General features: G+C 44.2%; 1 protein-coding gene across 2 annotated transcripts in view; it reads right to left on the reverse strand.

Annotated features, from left to right (window-relative positions):
* The window catches only part of LOC128764838 (gamma-aminobutyric acid receptor subunit pi), a 68,490-nt gene that overhangs the window by 8,640 nt on the left and 41,639 nt on the right, over window positions 1–18,211 (reverse strand). For both annotated transcript variants that reach the window (XM_053875039.1, XM_053875038.1), the window contains exons 3-6: window positions 12,698–12,810; window positions 10,555–10,622; window positions 8,832–9,049; window positions 3,828–3,910 (exon numbers count right to left, since the gene is read on the reverse strand). In XM_053875039.1, the coding sequence (XP_053731014.1) occupies window positions 3,828–3,910; window positions 8,832–9,049; window positions 10,555–10,622; window positions 12,698–12,810 (482 nt within the window). The remainder of the gene's footprint in view (window positions 1–3,827; window positions 3,911–8,831; window positions 9,050–10,554; window positions 10,623–12,697; window positions 12,811–18,211) is intronic.

The following is an 18,211-nucleotide window of genomic DNA, read 5'->3' on the forward strand; positions in this document are numbered from 1 at the left end:
ATTGACAGCGACCAAGAAATTGACAATATATTCCACAGTGGCTGTTGTTTACATCCTCAGACCACACTGTGGTGCTGAGAGCTCTTGAGTCCTTCTGGTTCCAACTGTCAGTAGGAGCTAGGGCAGGATCTGGACAACAACAGCTCGACTGAAAATGTAGTCATTTTCATGACTCAATAGGTGGCGCTGTCTCCTGCTCTCCAAACAGGAGAACATCAGAAGTACATTTCAATTTGGTGTCTGGTTTTTATATCATGAAATATTCCCAAAACAGAGCCTCATGTCTGGCGTGTGAGTGAGCCTCGACTTCATTCACCAGGTATGTGCATTCACACCAGAGGACCAACGCAGCCGCCATCATGTGGCATCTTAAAGAACTAGCACCAATCTTTTTGTGCTTTTAGAATGCTTTTAGAATGGCCGGATCTTTATTGTTTCAATGTCGACGAGGCGCCCACAGACTGATTGTAGGGCCAGACGAAGTCTTGTGACATATCATAGCATCAATATTTTGGCACACACCTAGAGAGTGTTGTTGGAACATCAGAATGCTGGAAGTCAACGGACAAATGTGGTAGTTGTTCTTTGGTGTGTCGATGAACATCCTGCCTGAGAAGCAGTGAATGCAACATGATACTGATCCAACAGTAAACTTGCTATCGTACAGAACTATTGTTTTTCATTCCCATTATAATGGGTTAAGAGGATTCCTCAGGGATCAATATGAGACCCTGCACGCTTATATCCCGAAATGTACGAAGTGTCGTCTCAAAACAAGGCATGACCTTGACCAGACCAGTCTTTCATTTTGTCATCTACACCAGTGATTCTCAACCATAAGGCCAGGGCTCCTGGTTGGGCCGCGAGCGCCCCCTAGAGGGCCGCTAGAAGTTTCCTTGTTTTACATCTTTGGGCCATGAGACGCTCGGTTTTAATACATTAGCCAAGTATTGTGGCAGTAGTGAGTCACTGAACTGACTTGACAGCCGCAAATCTGTGATAGTTACCAACTATGGAGAAGTTCTTGAGAAGAAAAAATGATAAAGAAAGTGATGACGCTTGCCCCCAACAGTAAACACTGTTCATGTAAAGCACATGTTGAAGTACTTTTGAAAATATATTAGAATTACACATCACTTACAGTATATCTGATTTGGAGTTTAAATAAAATATATTATTTTCATTTTATTGAGACATGGTTTTATTATATTTATTTTATTCAGAATTTGATTCAGTTTTTCCAATTTTCTCAACAGTTTGCATGACTGACTGCTGGTTTGACTTGTCATTTCAAGGTTTTTACTTGTTTACGTGTAAGTAGATTAAATATGGTTGTTGACCACAAATGAAATAATGAGTCATGAATCAGTTCTATTCCTTCCCTCCTCCCTCCCCATTTGTTCTGGGAAAGGTGGCCCCGAGACCAAATCCATACTCTTTACGTTCATATAACCCAATTCAAGATGTTATACAACTAGGCAAGAAGATCCAATAACGTGGACTGTTTTTCATTCTGATGACATATGGAGGGTTTTTCTTCAAGGTTGCCAAACACTGAGCTCCAGATGTCTTTGTCTCTATACGCTGGTGAACTGGCAGCGTGCACTTCTCCAGGAAGGGACCAGTCTGGGCTTGTGAGCAAGCCAGAAGAACGAGATGGCAGATGAGCAAGTGAGGAACAGACTTGGGCCAATGGAAAATCTTCTGTTAATCCTGATGCCAAATATCCGAGAGTCAGTCTTGGGGTTGCTGCAGTTTGCACTTAATGAGTGGAGTCCAGTGAATGGCTGATATCTCACATTCATACGAGCCAGCAGGCTCCTACTGGGCCTTCTACTTGGTGTAGCAGAACCAGGTGGGTCGGACTGGTAGGATTGATGGTACCTGTCAGACGTTCACAGAGCGCACAGCTAGGTTCTTTCAAAGCTGGTATTTGCCAGAGCGTACATTAAGACAGACGGCTGATGGATTATCGGTGTATTTTGAACACCCAGAGGTCGTATTAATTCATATATTTCTCTCTCGCTGCTCTCCGCATGTGATGCTTTAATTATGTAAAACATGAAAACTGCCTTTATTACATGGAATATACATGATTTAACATGTCACTGGATGGAACACCATGGTTAGAAAGCAGCATTTCTCTGATCAAAAGCAGAATTTGATGAATCCTTGATTCACACTGGAAAAAAAATATTCCAAGAAGAGAAAAACGAATGCATTAAAACCACAACAATGAAGGAGCCAGGCCGTAATGGGTGCTACAAAATTAGAAAGATGTCCTAGTTGCAACTTGTTAAATTATTCAAACTTCTCGCACCAAAGCAAATGAGTTCCAGTCACCGTCCAAGAGCGTCGGCAAACTCTCTCGCCATAGCAAACACTTCCTCTGAGCCAGACGTCAATCCAGCTCCAGCAAGGACCAACTCAACCCAGAGTCCTGACAGATACATGGAACCAAGCCAGACGCTCCCAATCGTCTCAGTCGTGCGCAAGAAACCCAGCCCACAACTGCTTTTAACCGACGCCACTCTCCTTCTACGGCGGCCTCGCAGGAGCTGAGCGTGATTATCAGTTATAAACAGCTGGGCTGCTCTCTGACCGGAGGAGTTCCTCCAGAGACCGCCGCGTTTCACTTCCTCGGCTGCAGCTGTCATTCAGCTCCCACACACCTGCAGTTTTTGACAACACGGGACTCGACAACCCGTTTGCATGAATAAGATGCTCATTAATGACGCCAGCGCGGTGGTTATTTTCATATTCATTGGAGGGGGAAAAAAAACTGCAGACAGAAGTGCAAAAGAATGTTTTTTTTCAGTATCTCACTTTACACTTTGATGCTAAAAAAAATACACTTTCAGGTCAGCAACTCTCACCAGTTTTTCCAGAGCGGCAAAAGGCACAGCCTACCAGTCGACTGACACTTTTTATAATGCAGTATATGCAAAGAGATGGAGGAGATACTGGCATTTTACACTTCCTTTTTTACAATTGAAACCCAGCATGACAGAAGTTATGAGATTTCTTGTCTCTATGACCCTCTATGAAAGTCAAAATGATGTACAGAACATGGTTCAAACATTAAAAATGAACAACAAACCAGTTGACTCCAAAGTGGTGACCAGCACTCAGCACTTTTGAGCGTTGTAGTTGTTTTGTTGTCGGGTCGGTGGTGTTCAGGGGGTCAGTCAAGCTTTTGTGATGGCTGGTTAAAAGCTAAACTTGCTCCACCAACGTCTCACTTCAGCCTGTCTCCATCTCTAGCTGTCTGTTCAGGTTCAGTCCAGAAAGAAAGGCTTAAAAAGACAGCATCACAGCAGGTGGGCGATAACTACTCCCCATGCTGTGTCACTTTTGGAGGGGCAGAGTTGCAATGCTGTCAACTGGGAGTGCAACAGTCAGGATAATGGAGCCACAACTGAGTGGCCTCGTCCATCACCGTGTGGTATTTGGCTGCAACATACTATACAGAGTCCAGGAGGGACTGAACCAGACCCCCACAGAAGCTTTGGTTAGCTAGTGCAAGGAGGGCACAGCGGAATATGCCAGTTTCTATGCTCATTCAGTTTCGCACGTGCTGTTAAAGTCTTCTTCAACAAACCCATTAAATCAAATGATCCATCATTATAAAAGGATGAAGACATCAACGTGTCTCCAGCATGACCTGAATATGCTGACACACAAGCACACACACACAGTTATGAAGAGGAATCTGACACAGTTAGATCGTGCAGTTAGATCAGCCTCATGTGACGTCTTCACTTGTTTCCCCGGCTCTGCGTTGCACACTTTTGTATATGAATTTTCCATATCACTGCAGAACTTACAGCTCTCCAGTTGCAGCGTGCACGTCTGCTTGTCCATGGGATACTTGGTCAGATCCATGTTGCAGGCCACGGTGGTGGTGATCCTAAAGAGAAGAAAGAAAAGCGTTTGAATCATCTGATGCTAGAAATAAATCTTTTCAGGGAGTGTTGCCCTTATGCAACGGCGTATAAAATATGGTCAACATTTACAACGCAGGTTTATTTAATGAAGCCCACTGTGCAAAATTCCAGGCTACGAAACTGCAGTGAACTCTTTTTTCCCCTCCTCGTTCTGTTGAGTCATCATGAGAGTCTTTATACAATCATCTGCTGCAGGCTCCAGCGTGAAGTCGTAGGATGTTTTGGGATTAGGGCGCAAAGCTGATGCATTTATGATGTTGCCATTTTCCTTATCTACAGACTTGCCCTCAAAAGATTGTAGCTTCAAGGAGCTGCGGCGAGCTGAGACTTGACCTGACAGCAGAGGATGGATTGACCCGTGTCTGAGGGGTGATGATGTCAGGCAAACATGCACTTGGTGACAACGTACATTCACCCTTTCATGACGACAAATATGCACCAATGGCCCGGATTTATTTTGTTGTTTCGACTGAGCAATTTACTGAGTGAGAGCATTGATAAGATAATTTGAGTGTTTCATATAATATATATTTAATTTATGCATATATAATATTTATTTCATTGTAAGTCAAAATTGAATTATTAAGAAACCAGAGACAATTGTGAACTATTTAACATGTTACAAAGTTTCACTGTTGGACTTTCAATATCCAGTTTTTCTGCCAAGTCACATGCAACGTTAATAACCATCTCGATCAAAATGCTGCATGTAAATACAGTGGCACCTCGGTTTTCTAACGTCCCAGAATTTGAACAAATCAGAGTTTGAACAAAAATTTCGAGATTTTTTTGCTTCAATCCAGAACTTGAACGCCCCCGAAAAAAACCCGGAAAAAACATAACGTGCGCGGACCGATCAGCTGACCCACGAGGCGCTTTGTTATTGTGTATAACGCAGCCTCTGTATGCAGACGTGTCCCGTTAGCTCCATTTACTGACTGTTTTTTCTTCATATTGAGGTGTAAAACCTTTCCTGTCTCCACACTGGACCGTGGTAGAGTGTCACAGGGGAGGTGCTGGAGCCACACTCCAGGGTTTGATGTCCTGTTGTGGGCTGGAGCTGGGACAGGGATGAGGCGAGTCTGGGACAGAGCGTGACTTGGTTTATGACTTTGTCACAGCCAAACTGCACAGAAGCGCACATTCAGAGCTGGACACGCACCGGGCACCTCTTCACTTCTGGAGAGACGTCACTCACTCGGCAACCCCTCCCACATGCAGCGGCCACACACATAGAGGAACAGCGCACCTGCAGCAGACGCTCTACATTCACTCCTACAAAAGACAATTTTAAGGCTTGGAACGCTTTGTTTCTGTTTCCATTCATTGTAATGGGGAAAATCGATTCAGATTTCGAACAAATCGCATCTCGAACGGCTGTCAGGAACGGATTGTGGTCGAGAACCGAGGTTCCACTGTACTCCTCATAGAACGTGTCTCATGAGGACGTCCTGGCGACGAGACTATTTCTCTTCACTGATCTGGGAGCGTCTCAGGATCCCCTTTTCTGAGCTGGCAGATGTTGCCAGGGAGAAGGAGGTTTGGCGCCCCCAGTATTGAGGCTGCTGCCCCCACAACCTGGCAACAGATAGGTGAGGAATGATAAAGTCATTTTTTTTATGCTGATCGGAGTCCATGTTTACTCCTGACTCCGATTTTTTTTGTGCCTACCCTACGTGATATGACCGCTAAATTAATTTTTAGAAACACGAGTCCTCCGGCACCGTCTGTCCCTGCGACTGAAGTGCTACGCCGGCGTCTAGAGCGAAAGCTCCTGAAACAAAACAACTCACTGCCGCAGGTGAACCTCAATTTCAAAATAATGCGAAACAAATGGATTGAACATACAGACACCAATAAGTGGAACAATGCAATGTTGCTAGGATATATAGAGAGGTTTCTCTACAAATGAGTCAAGAAAGTGGAGCAGCAGAAAAGTCTTCTATTCTTGCGGTTATATATTCAGTTTCTGCAGTCTGGTTCAGATCAAGAGCACGCACATCTGAATTGAATAATATTGTATGTAAATACAATACTGAATTGAATAGTATCATATGGAAATACAATACTATCCAATTGTTTGATTTTTGTTTTTTTGTTTCCCTCTTGCGTAGAGGTCGAGTATCGTTTTGGTATATTTCTGTTCTGTTTTAGTTTGTCTTGTTACTAAAATGTGGAACTTCTCCCTGCTGAATCATTACACCAGGTTTCAAAAAGCTGTGGTTATGGTGCCAGAAAAGGCCCAACTGACCGAGACAGATGGCAGAGGGGACCATCTCCATCTACGACAGGCCCTTCTTCAGGAAGCTTGCTCCGTCATACATGTCATTTAGTCATATGTGTCAATCTCTGATCAAGTCTCCTGACACTGGAGCCAACTGTCCCCTTAGTGCTTTCCCTTGTATCCCCACGACCCAGTACTGAAACATTTAGCGCAGCTGTACATTTCTCACGTCACCCTGTCATTTTTCACATTTTCCCATTCCCCAAAGGTGCCCCCACCCGGACACCCCAGCCCCCCACCCCCCAGACTCTCTGTCCGCTGGCATACTAAACTCTCCCCAGTCCTGCTCTCTGACCACTATCCTCCTCCTCAGCAGCCCAAGCTGTCACAAGAACCCCGACAACAGGCTAGCTTCTCTGTAGAGAGGCGAAATTGAATCTTCGAAACCGCTCTGGGTTGAAAGCTCCAAAAATAAAATCATTAATCACACGGCATGGCGACTGCAGTCACCCTCGAGGTGGAGTGACGGAACTCCCTTTGTTGTCCAGTCAGATTAACAGTAGCAGGAGGTGACAGTGACCAAAGACGCGCGTCACTTCCTGTCAAAAAATGGTCCTTTTACCCTTTCTTTTCTTGTTTTTAAGTCATTTTCATTTGTGATTTTGTTTTTTATCCTCATGAAGGACAAACACAAAACAGTGCCGACAGAGAGGAGCGTGACTCAAAAGTGTACTTTACTTCCACATGTACTGGATCTCTTGAACGGATGATGCCCAAAGCTCAAAGACATGCACAAAAACCTCTGCAATATCAAAGTTTTCAGCTGCAAAATCAGGTTTCTGGAGCGCACATGGTGTTGTGAAACATTCGATGACACACTTAGATCCAGGGCTAAACACTGAGATGCTTCATAACATTGGCAGCCAAAAGACTCAGTGGTTATAACCTTTAGTAGATGAGCCTCGAGCTAACTGCTGGTCATCTTGTGTCAAAATCTTTTCCACTACTGAAGCTCGTCCACGTGCCTTCACTGTATCAGATAAAGTATATCATCACTGAACCATCACCAGCACTGAACAAACAAAAAAAAAGAAACAGGAATGGAAGATCCTGAAGATCCAACGATGAGCAGAAAAGACAGGGCTCGGGTGGTTAGCCCTCTGTCCAATGGGGTCGATTCCATATTGTGACATGTTTGCAGGAAAATGAAACAATTCAAAGCAGATGAAGAGGAGAAAAACAATATACCACAGTGCAGTAGGTAAAACAATGCAATGAGTAGGAGCTAGGGTTGGCACTTGTCCACTGCAACACACGATTGTCGCATATTTATTTTGAAAATTACGTTTTCTTTGCTCCCTATTTGCTATCTATGTGTCCTTGCAGACAACTGTGCAAAACTCTAAAGTGGTACACACACAGAGCAATCGATAAAAACATGACCCATGTAGGATTATCCTGTGTGAAGAGGACATTTCCCTCGATATTGAGCTCCAAAAATGTTCGGTTAATGTTAAACATGTTTAATATTTATGATCAAAAACCTTTGCGGTGAGAGACTTGACATCGCCCCTGACACGAACTGTGGATCGGAATGTAGCTAAATCAAGAATTGATCCGACAGAGAAGCAAAGAAGCAAGGGGCAAGTTTTGATTGTTATCGATGGCAATAAAAATGGTAGTATTGAATCCTAAAGATTGTACTGCATCCGCCACCGTCCTAACGTGGCCCGTGTCTTTAGGTGTTGCGGTGGCATGTGCGAGTTTTTCCAAATTGTGTTTTCCAATGTTTCTTCTGTTTTTTATCATGTGATCACGTGCGATGTCTTGGAGAACGGGTCTTGATGTGTCAGGCATGACGTGTTGAATTTACTGGCCGCACCAAGACACAGAACATCAGATTTATTATCTTCATGTGTGGTGTCTCTTAAAAAACCTCTCAAGATTTTGAAAATCCTTATGTATATTTCCGCTTCACTAGAAAATAAGCGTTGACAACTCAGCTGTTGTGACGGTTTCTCGGTTAAATCGTAAAATAATTTGTCCTGTTTCGCATTTTATTTCCATGCTTGCATGTGTACTACGAGGAAGTCAGCATAAACACTACAGTACAAAATACACAAGACTTCTTTATCATCTTTATACTGTACAGCAGGGATCACCAACCATTATTGGAACTGCAGTGAAGGTTTAGCATCAGTGTAGAACACACTTCAGAAATAACATAAAGTATGTGTATTACGGATGATAAAAGAGGAGAAGAAGAAAGGAAACACAAACTCAAACATAATAAGATGGTTATTATATAAAAATAAATGAGATATTTTATGATATATAATGATATATTTTCTTTTCTTGACTGGAGAGAGTTGAACCACTTCACCTGTAGAATAATCGATCATGTGTTTATCCATAACCTGAAACCAAATTCAGGCGACAGGAGCACGACAGGAGTCAAGCTCTTGCTGACAGAGCAATAGCTGTTGCAAGGATCTGAACTGGTGTTGCTTTGGCAGCTGCCTGTATCGACAGACCGCATGCTCCCATCACGGGAACAATCGACTCAACAGCCAAACAAACTCTTCCCCTGTCTCAGTCGACACTTCATTGCATGTTAGAGCAGACGGCCAATACACTGGGGGTAAAGTTGGCCCCCTCACCTCAGTGCGTAGAGGACGGTCCCGTTCGGGAAGATGCGGATGAGCCTGTTCTCCACTGTGATGTCGTGGAGGAAGGACTTTTTCGAGTCCACGATGAAGGTGTCCGGTACCCAGAGCAGCTCGACCAGCCGCCCATCGAGACTCAGGCTCTTGTTGCCCTCGAACACCAGCCGCTCGTCCGTCCAGCGCTGACGTAGGAAAATAGTTGCTGTGTAGTCCTGAAAGAGGGAGGGTGGGAGGTCAGCCCGGCTAATAGACCACATTAGCGACTCAATAAATGGTTTGCTGACACACAAGTCATGTTACTGCACACCACGTCGCTCCGGAAAGCACTCCATTAATTAGCTATGAGCGTTTCAGTTTTGAATAGTTGGATATTAATGGTGTTGGGTCCCTGAAGCCCTCGGATGCTGGAAGCAACAAAATTCTGCTTCGGGTCAGCAGCCTTGATGCGTTTCTGCATTATTACCCCACAATATCTTTCTGCTATGGAGGTGAAAAAAACAGCACAAATCTGAAAGTGTTTGTATCTCTACTGTATTTTCAGAATATAACTGAGTAGATTATTTTGCAACAGTGAACTCTGGTTGTGTGAAGCCAACTGTCAAACATATTGATGAAAACTTTACTTTGAAGGGTGGATTTTTTTAAATTTTTTATTGTTATTATTTACTATAACCAAACACAGTGGCCCATTATCAATGACTTCTTGGAAGCATCCAGATCAGTTGTTGACATTTAGAAACTTCCTTTTAAAGCCTTTACTAAATTATCTTTGAGGTCCACAATATCTATATTTATTGGTGGTGATGTAGTTTTTAATGCAGTTCAATTTCAATTTCATATTTTTATTATAATATTTAATGTTTTTTAATGTTAATATCCCGTGCTATGATGGGCCACATCCAGTTACTAGGGATTTTAACACAAGGTGAACATGTATCGCAGTCTGTCTTGAGTGAGGTTTAACTAAGCCTTACATTTTTCTTTCAGTCTTACACCCGTGGGTTTCCGCTATTGACGTACAGAATCCATAACAGGCTACAGAACACTCATGGTCACTGGTCTAGACCTTCACATTGAACATGGATACTGTGAGGCACAAAGACCACTGAGTTTGAGCTTCATTACCTCACAATTCATTTGACATTTCCACAACAAACAAACGCTATATTGTGATTTAATGTACATGCATTATACTTACAAGCTGAAATTGTAAATACAAACACATACTGCAATGTACTAAGCACATTTTTCAAAACATAACATCACATTTTTCTATCTTAGCCTTGTAAAAATAAATAATTTCAAAAAGGCATCTTTTAATGATGCAGTTACTTGAATTCTTTATGAACTTATACTTGTTTATTTATGACTTATTGCTTCTCTTCTAGACTTAAAATAAATTAATGAAGATGTAAATAAATGTAGTTTATGTACAGAAACCAAAAATACAATCCTTGTGAGCCAGTTCTGATTCCTCATGTGGTTAGAAAAGGGCCAGTCCGACAGCCACATGTGGCATGGGGGCTTCGCTCTGCCATGGTTTGCTTCTGGGACTCCTGGCAGCATAAATCAGCCAAAGTTCTGGGCACCACATGTGGCCCGGTGACTGTGTGAGATTGTGACTTTCGTCCCATGATATTGTGACTGCCAGGGTCAGCAGAGGTGGACAGTGACTGTGGAGAAACTCTGAGATGAAAGTGAAACATGTAGGACCCACCATGTTGATCTCTGAAATGGTGTCAATGCTGGCGATGTCCAAGCTCATCCCGACCGTCACCGGCCCATCTACAGGGAAGACAAATCCTGAGATTAAAGCCCCAACAAACAGCCCATGTCAGTGCCGGATTGGGGTTTTCCTTGACCTTGAGTGACGTCCTGCACCAGATCCAGGAAATTATTTTTACTCAGGAAATCAATGGACAGCTCTTTCTGGTGTCAGTTTTGATTTTGAAATAAACGTATTGTCGAGTCGCCCTCGTGATCCAGTGTGTGTCCTTGTCATCTGCCCGAGTGAATGTGTGTGTTCGGCGCGTGGGCGCGGACTCGCTTGCTTCTGCCAGTGTCAACAATGCTGAGATGATTTCATCCTCCTCATCATCGCAGTGTCGGCTTATGCCATTGACGATTGTGTAAGCCGCTCACTGCCTGAATGTCTACATTCAATCCCTCTTTTTCCACACTCCACCCCTCCCCTCCTGCTACAAGTGTGATCTTAAACCTGGAAGACACTGAATCTGCCCACCCCGCTCTCCTCTCAGGGACTCGGCAATCTGCTCGGACATTTTCACCGCGGGAGTCCAGATCGCCACCCGCTGGCTGAAGGTCAGCGACTGCGACTCCCCTGACCCTCATCCGCGTCTGGTGTGGAGCCATCACATCTGCCCGCCAGAGTCTCAATTTTCGGGTTGGTAATTTCTCATGACAAAACATGTTACCTTGGTGACAGAGTGCATCTCTTTTTAGACGATTGATGGAGGTTAATATCATCATAAAAACAGCATAAAAAAACAACAGCATGGCATCTGACTCTGAAGTGAAATGACTGACAGCTTTGTGAAGCAGTCTGCAGTCAGGGCCATGAGTTTATTGGAATTATTAAAGAGAAAATAGAGTGAAGATGGTTAACTTCAGAGGCCTTTCTCTCATGTGACCCAGGACACATGCTTTCATTGTAGGACCGCTGTGTCTTATCTCTGTGGTTTTGCCTTTGTAGGACTTTTCTTTATCCTGTCTGTTTTGTCATGCTAGACTCCCGCTGTGAGTGTCTATCTCAGTTTTGGACCTTTTGACTGTTGTATTAATACAGTAAATATTTCGTATTTGTCTGCTAACCTCATCAATTGGATACTGATCTATTACACAATAATTATATGTAACAATAATTTAATAACTTTTGTCGATCTATTGGCAAAATGACTCATAGTTCAAAGGTTAGGTAACAAAATGTCACATAATGAATGAAAACATGAATGAACAGCATACACTGAAATCACTATGTTGAGAGCGGTGGCCAATAACGTTCATTCAAGGTTAGAACTGGCAGAAATGATTGTTTGCTGTGTTTTACAAAGTCATGAGGAATAAACTACCTGTGCTGTCGGTGCTTTTCTATTATTTCTTTAGATAAAAAGTGAAGCTTCTGGAAGAATATAGAAGCACTCTGGGTCAACTATCTTCTCTCCACGTGGAGGAGATCCACTTGGAGTCCATCTCTTAGAGAAGAGACAGACTCTGACATCTTCTCTTAGAGTATGTTGTTTTTTTACCGACTGGTTTATTGAGATTAAGGGATGCCAACAATGACTTTTCACTCATTCTTTTTCCAAGTGAATGCTGGGTGAACTCTGCCTCTCCCAATCCGATCATCTGTAATGAGCAAATATTTCACTGAAGCGCCGTCATGTATTATTTGTCTTCAGGCAGAGTCGGCTGGAGCCTTCACGGCACTTGCTGCTGTCACAGAAGAAACACCCAGCAAACACAGCCTTGATCACGACGTGGTCGCTTCTCTGGGAGCACAACAATACAGGCAGCGACGCTTCATTTGAAGCCGACACTGCTGCTGTGTTGAGTCTTAATCTCGACGTGGAATAAAACCCATCACAAGACATTTCACTCGACGTAAATAAATCCTCCTTTCGGATCCCATGACTTTTTATCGCGCTATTAAAAGTAATTAAAGGGCGAGTCGGCTTCGGAGATGAATTGGCTTCCGTGTCTTACTACAATACGCAGGAAATGTATATGTATGTCAGCCATTATATAGCCGAGCTCCCTCCCACTCTGTGGAGCGCATTTCCCCCGAGTCGCCTGTCGTTTCTGTGGCTGCATGTGGCTGCATGTGGTGGCGGTTTCCTTACTGTCAAAAAAGGGCCTGAGGTACTTGTTGTATCCTTTCATCAGACGCTGAATGGTAGGAGGCAGAATCTCGCCCTCCTTTACTTCGGCATTGAGCACAGCGCTCTCCAACAACCTGGAAGTGAGGAAGACAAAGAGCGAGAGGGGGAAGGAGAAAAAAAAGGAAAAATTAAATTAGTTTTGGTTTCTCTTTCCGCTGCGCAGTTAACAAGTCAATTCTTCCTTCCGGCCGCAAGGCTCCGGTATCACTGCTGCAAAACCACACAAATACCAGCTAAGCGGAAGATTAAAATGGAAATATGGACGGGGGACACGAGAGGGGGCCGAATGAAGAGCATAAAATGCTGCTTTTAATTATTAGATGACTGTGAATTGCCTCCACAATCTCTCCAGAGCTCGATTCACATGGGCATTTAAAGTGACTGCTGGCTTCCACGAGGCTTCCCTTCCCTCCGTATGTGTGCCATCCTTAAAGGAACACTGAAGTGTGGGAAGATGATTATATTGCTGGAAATTGCAGCAGAGAAAATAATGTTCATTCAGCCTTCCCTGGTGGTTTGAGTATAAATCGGGCGGTAAATACAGAACGCCTGCTATATGGAGAGAAAGCCGCCGCGGGCACGTGCGGTGATGTAAGAGCGGCTGGAGTCGCAGAGACGGGGCCATGTGCCTGTTCCACCAGTGTCACTTAAATGTGTGAAAACCGGAGTAAGAGCGTGATATCCTCACCTGTACTCTGCCGGTTCCGCTTTAAACAAAAATGATCGACGGAGTCAAAGTGGGTCGCGGTGAATGAAACAGTTTCTCATCCTGATGTTTGTTCTCTCATGAACTAGTCGCCTTGAGTCTTCATGATGCAATGTATTTCCACCCGGGTCTTGGGGAAGCGCAATTTTTGCTATGACTCTAATGAGTCCTCTCAAAAACAGAGTGCCTTCACATAAGATATAAAAACAGATATGTTTATGGTTGATCGAGGGCTCAGCTTATTACAGGCAAATCCCTCAGAGTGAGGAAACGCTAATGAAACAGTCCAGTCTGAGATTTATGATGTAATAATCTTTAATAATCTTTTAAGTATGCAGCACGGCTGGAAACGTTCCATAAGTTGTTGCTCGGCAGTGTCAGGGCATCTCTGCCATTGCCTTCATGCTAATGCTAAGCTAACCCACAGGGAATGTGCGTCCAAACCTTTTTAAAGAGATCTGCCAAATTCGACCAGATATATAAAATTTTCTTCATATTTAAGGTTGTGGAGTATGAAACTGTGAGAGACAACAAAACTCAGAGGACGGTAAGTGTGTATGAAAAGATCTTCTGCTCATTCCTGTAATGTGGTCGGAGGACGATAGCACCAAACATAGCGACACACGCTGTCTGTATTTTTATGCGTCATATTGAACATATTCATTCGTTTAAAATGTATGAACAGCAGCAAGTTATCTTTCAAAATACTCAAGGTGTATCTACTAAAAACTTACAAGTAGTTGATTGTCCGGCTGGAAGGTTTCTGCTACATGATGCCAAGATGCTAGCTGTCACTGCCTCACCTTCTGAATTACAGGCGCATGCAACAATGTGTCGTGTTCAGCACGACTTCTGATTCTTCTTATAAAAGATCAGGTTGTGAAGAAGGTCAACATGACTCTAATATGAGGAACATTGTCAAACCAAATCTCTGCGGTCGGTCCTGGAAGTGCCCGAGGGCTCCCTCCAAGCTGGGCGTGACCATTACACCCCCCCTGGGGGGGACGCCAAGGGGGCATTCAGACAAGATGCTCACTCCACTTCAGTGGGTTGTGTTTCCCACTGTAACCTCTCTCTAAGGTAGAGTCCACGATGTGTCTGTCCAGGTTGCTTAAAAACGATATGCTGATAATATACTATATAAAATTCCCTTGTCTGTAAAATAGCATTAGTGACGTGATAGTTTCGCACATTGCAGCAAACGCATAGCATAAATAATTGCTATTTAACAAGGCGAATCCAGCAGAGCAATCAAAAGATCAATTTGAAGAGTGAAATAATGTCCAGTCTTGTAGTGGGCTATTTGTCTTCATCAAGCCGACACATATGTCGACCGAGCTTTCACCAGCCGAATGTTCCCTCTAAACGTTTGAGGTATTGCTTCAATGTGCAGATTTTGTGGGTGAACTCTTTGACTTGCGCTCGATCAATCCGCGGAATCCCCCTGAGTCTAACTTTAAGCTGTCGAAACCTTCACGTGCAAACTAGGACGCGGCCCCATTCAACCCACCTGCCAAAATTGTTTCTGCCCACCGAGGCCTGTCGATGAAAGACGGAGATTGATGGAGCTCCATGAACCTTCTAGGCAAATAGCGTGGACAGTATTAACAGTGTGATTTGATGGCAGCTGTGGGACGTAAAGGCAGGTGGTGTGGACGCGCTGCACACACATGCACGCCCGCGTCACTTATACTTATGTCCTGCTAGGTCTCTCCAGATGAAAGCATGTTCTGGTGAGTGCACATTTTCCCAGAATGTAAACTGACAGCCCGGACACACCTGCCCACGAGGCTCCCCACGAGTCGAGTCGGGCAACAAGGAACCTACAGGCAAAGTCCAATTTCATATTGACCGAGCTGTGTTGTGTTTGGTCTTATTACTCTGGTTTTGAAATCTTTTCCCCTCCACAGTCATGTGGAAGTAAAGTCTCTTAGCTATAGGTGTCAGGCTCAACTCGGACACAAGTCAGTGAAAGGCGTCGCTTGCCCCTCCAACCATTCCGATGTGTCGCCGGTGACTGACTGTCTGCTCATGTTAGGAGTGAGACTGACGGACAGATGTCGAAGAGAAGCCTGCCCTCTGACCGCTCGCACGCTGACAGAACTGAGAACGACTTGGTGTTGTTTTTCATCCTGAGAAGACCAGCGGATAAATCCTCTAAAGAATACGCTAACAGAATCCAAATGACATGATAACAACTATGTCAGACCATATCTGCCATCGGCCATCTTGTCTTTACGATTTCCTCTGTGAGACGTCTCTTTAGTCGCTGTTATAAAAGTGGAAAAAACATATTCAATACCAACCTAAAGGCACCTTATCTACAACCCCATGGCAACAGGCCTGTGTCAAGTTAACTGTCGACAAATGTTTCACATTAATCCTTATCATCAGAGCAAGAAGCAGACAGTACTTTTGTTTTTGTACTATGTAATTGCCTGCGTTAGGCAAAATCTGCGACCTTCAAATGGCGAGGGATGTTTTTCAAAGCAATATTTAGAGCACAATAAACACTTTTATCCCCAACAAGAGATTATATACCAATAAGGAGTGAATACCAAAGATGCTAGAGACGCCGAGTGCAAGTCTTGGCCGTTGGTATACAGCTGAGCTCAAAGACTCTGAACTAGTGGAACAATTGGGCAGGATACCATGGTTTCAGACAGATCAACGACACCACTCTCTCAGGGACTGAGCTTTCTGCTTTGCAGTGCAGAGGTTGGCAAATACGCAAGTGAGGAAGTGGCTAGGGTTACAGAGATGGAGTAGGCCTGTGAGGCAAGGGAGCCCTCTCTCTCTGCCAATCTTAACCAAGCAGAGGAGTGCAAGTTCAATGCACACAATGACTTTGACTGAATCTCAAGAGTCCATGGTTAAAGTTGCTGCTCCTACTCTAGCAGCATTAACATACCGAGACATCATAGGCCATGTCCAATTTGGCAGAGGGGGTGTGCGAACACCCACATCGCAGAGGGTTACCCCAACAGAATGCAGCCACCCACGGCATTATCAATTGCTGGGCGGGAAATGGTGGCGCTGTCACTTTTATTCTGTCTTGTTTGTGAAGATGAGGAAAACAGCTTCACCCACTTTAACCGGAGTTCCTTTGTTCCTTTGACGCATGGAACGAGAATTCCTCCAAGATTCATCCAGTTAATTTTCATACAGAATGATTGATATGAAGAGAGTTGTTACATTGTGATTCATTTCCATGAGACAATGAATTCCCCTTTGTTGTTCTGGACTCGACACAGAGAGTGCTATCGGGAAAGTGCTGAGTGCAGACGTGAGACCAATGTGCCAGTAGGCGACACTCGTCTTGTGATGGTGGGAGGAGGAAATGTTGGAGACAGGAAGGGTGATAGTGTGGTTTCAGAGAGTGGGTCAAACCCTGTGGGGGGACACGTCTTTTCACATCCACTTGTGTAAAATCGACTCCCTACAGACCGCCTCCTCCAGCTGCCTTTACATCCCCATCCCCACCAACACAAGGAGGCAGTCCAGGCAGCACTTGAACTTTTCACAACCAATTTAATTCCATTGAACACAAAAGCCTGCAGAGAAGTGAGCCACACTCTCTCTGAATCCCCTTTTCTGCAGGTATCTTTCCATTCTCTCTCAAGCTCCTTCATGCGGCCCCGTGTATTGGGTGTTGACTGATGTCAGGGTTTATTCCGCGGCACCGCAACAGCCATTGTCTTTGGTGTTGGACAGCCACTGGCATGGCAAAGTAATGGAGCCTGGTGGAGGCCTTTGTGTTTGTTCTGGATGTGAACAAGCAGTAGCTTCATGGAATATTCATCCCCAGACAGTAGCAGGCTCTGAGGAAGCCTGACAAAAACAGGAGGTGACGGGACCCTTTGCATGCACAATCTTAAACATCATTCAGCTTCACTTCGCGATGTAGGCTTTACATTGAAGATCATTTTGGACATGAAAGTCGATTTACTGAGCTCTCAGACGTTGCTGCTGTAACCTGAAGTGTCAGTAACTACATTTTTGTGTCTCATCCATATTCACAGAGGGGTAATTGTAAATGACTTGACACCCACATTCAAATCAGTGGCACTCTCCAGTCACAAGTCACGCAGACGAATATCAGAAATGGAACACAGCAAGTCAGTGGCTGGAAAAACCCCAAGCTATGTTGCGAAGTCAGCAGGAGAACACTTCGCGGTTGGCTTGCTGTGATACGTGCAAGATGGCAGGAGTAGGAAGTATGGATGACGGTTCAGGTACATCTAATCTGGGGTTGGTTTCTGTTACAGTAGTTGTTAAAATGTGAGGACATCACACCTTATGGGTTCAAGCCTACCAAACTGGCATTGTTCCTACACCGAATGAGACTCGAGGAACGCTCACATCAGATGTGATCTATGCTTCGTTGACATGTAAAGTCAAGAAACGGTCGCGCTACAATAAGGGAGCAAGGTGTGTGACACTTTCAGCAGACACCGATCTGGTAGACCCATAGACAGCAGAGTAAAAATCTTTTCTTGCTTTGAATATACAGGCATTCTTCAACAGGGGCTACAGATCTCACCAATCCGCCATCTTGACAAACGTCTGAACCTTCAGAGAGCAACGGTATGGTGTTGGAGGTGGGATGAGAAAGGAAGGCTAATGTTGACGCTGTGTTGTCTACCAAAACCATCGTCCCTGGCCAGATCCGACAGAATTATTATACATAAAAACAGAGCAGCAGGAGTGCTCGGCGTATAGTTTACGAAAACTACGAAAATGACAAAGGGGTGAAGTGGAAAGAATCA

The sequence above is a fragment of the Synchiropus splendidus genome, chromosome 9 (assembly GCF_027744825.2).
Source record: "Synchiropus splendidus isolate RoL2022-P1 chromosome 9, RoL_Sspl_1.0, whole genome shotgun sequence".
In the NCBI taxonomy this organism is placed as follows: domain Eukaryota; kingdom Metazoa; phylum Chordata; class Actinopteri; order Syngnathiformes; family Callionymidae; genus Synchiropus; species Synchiropus splendidus.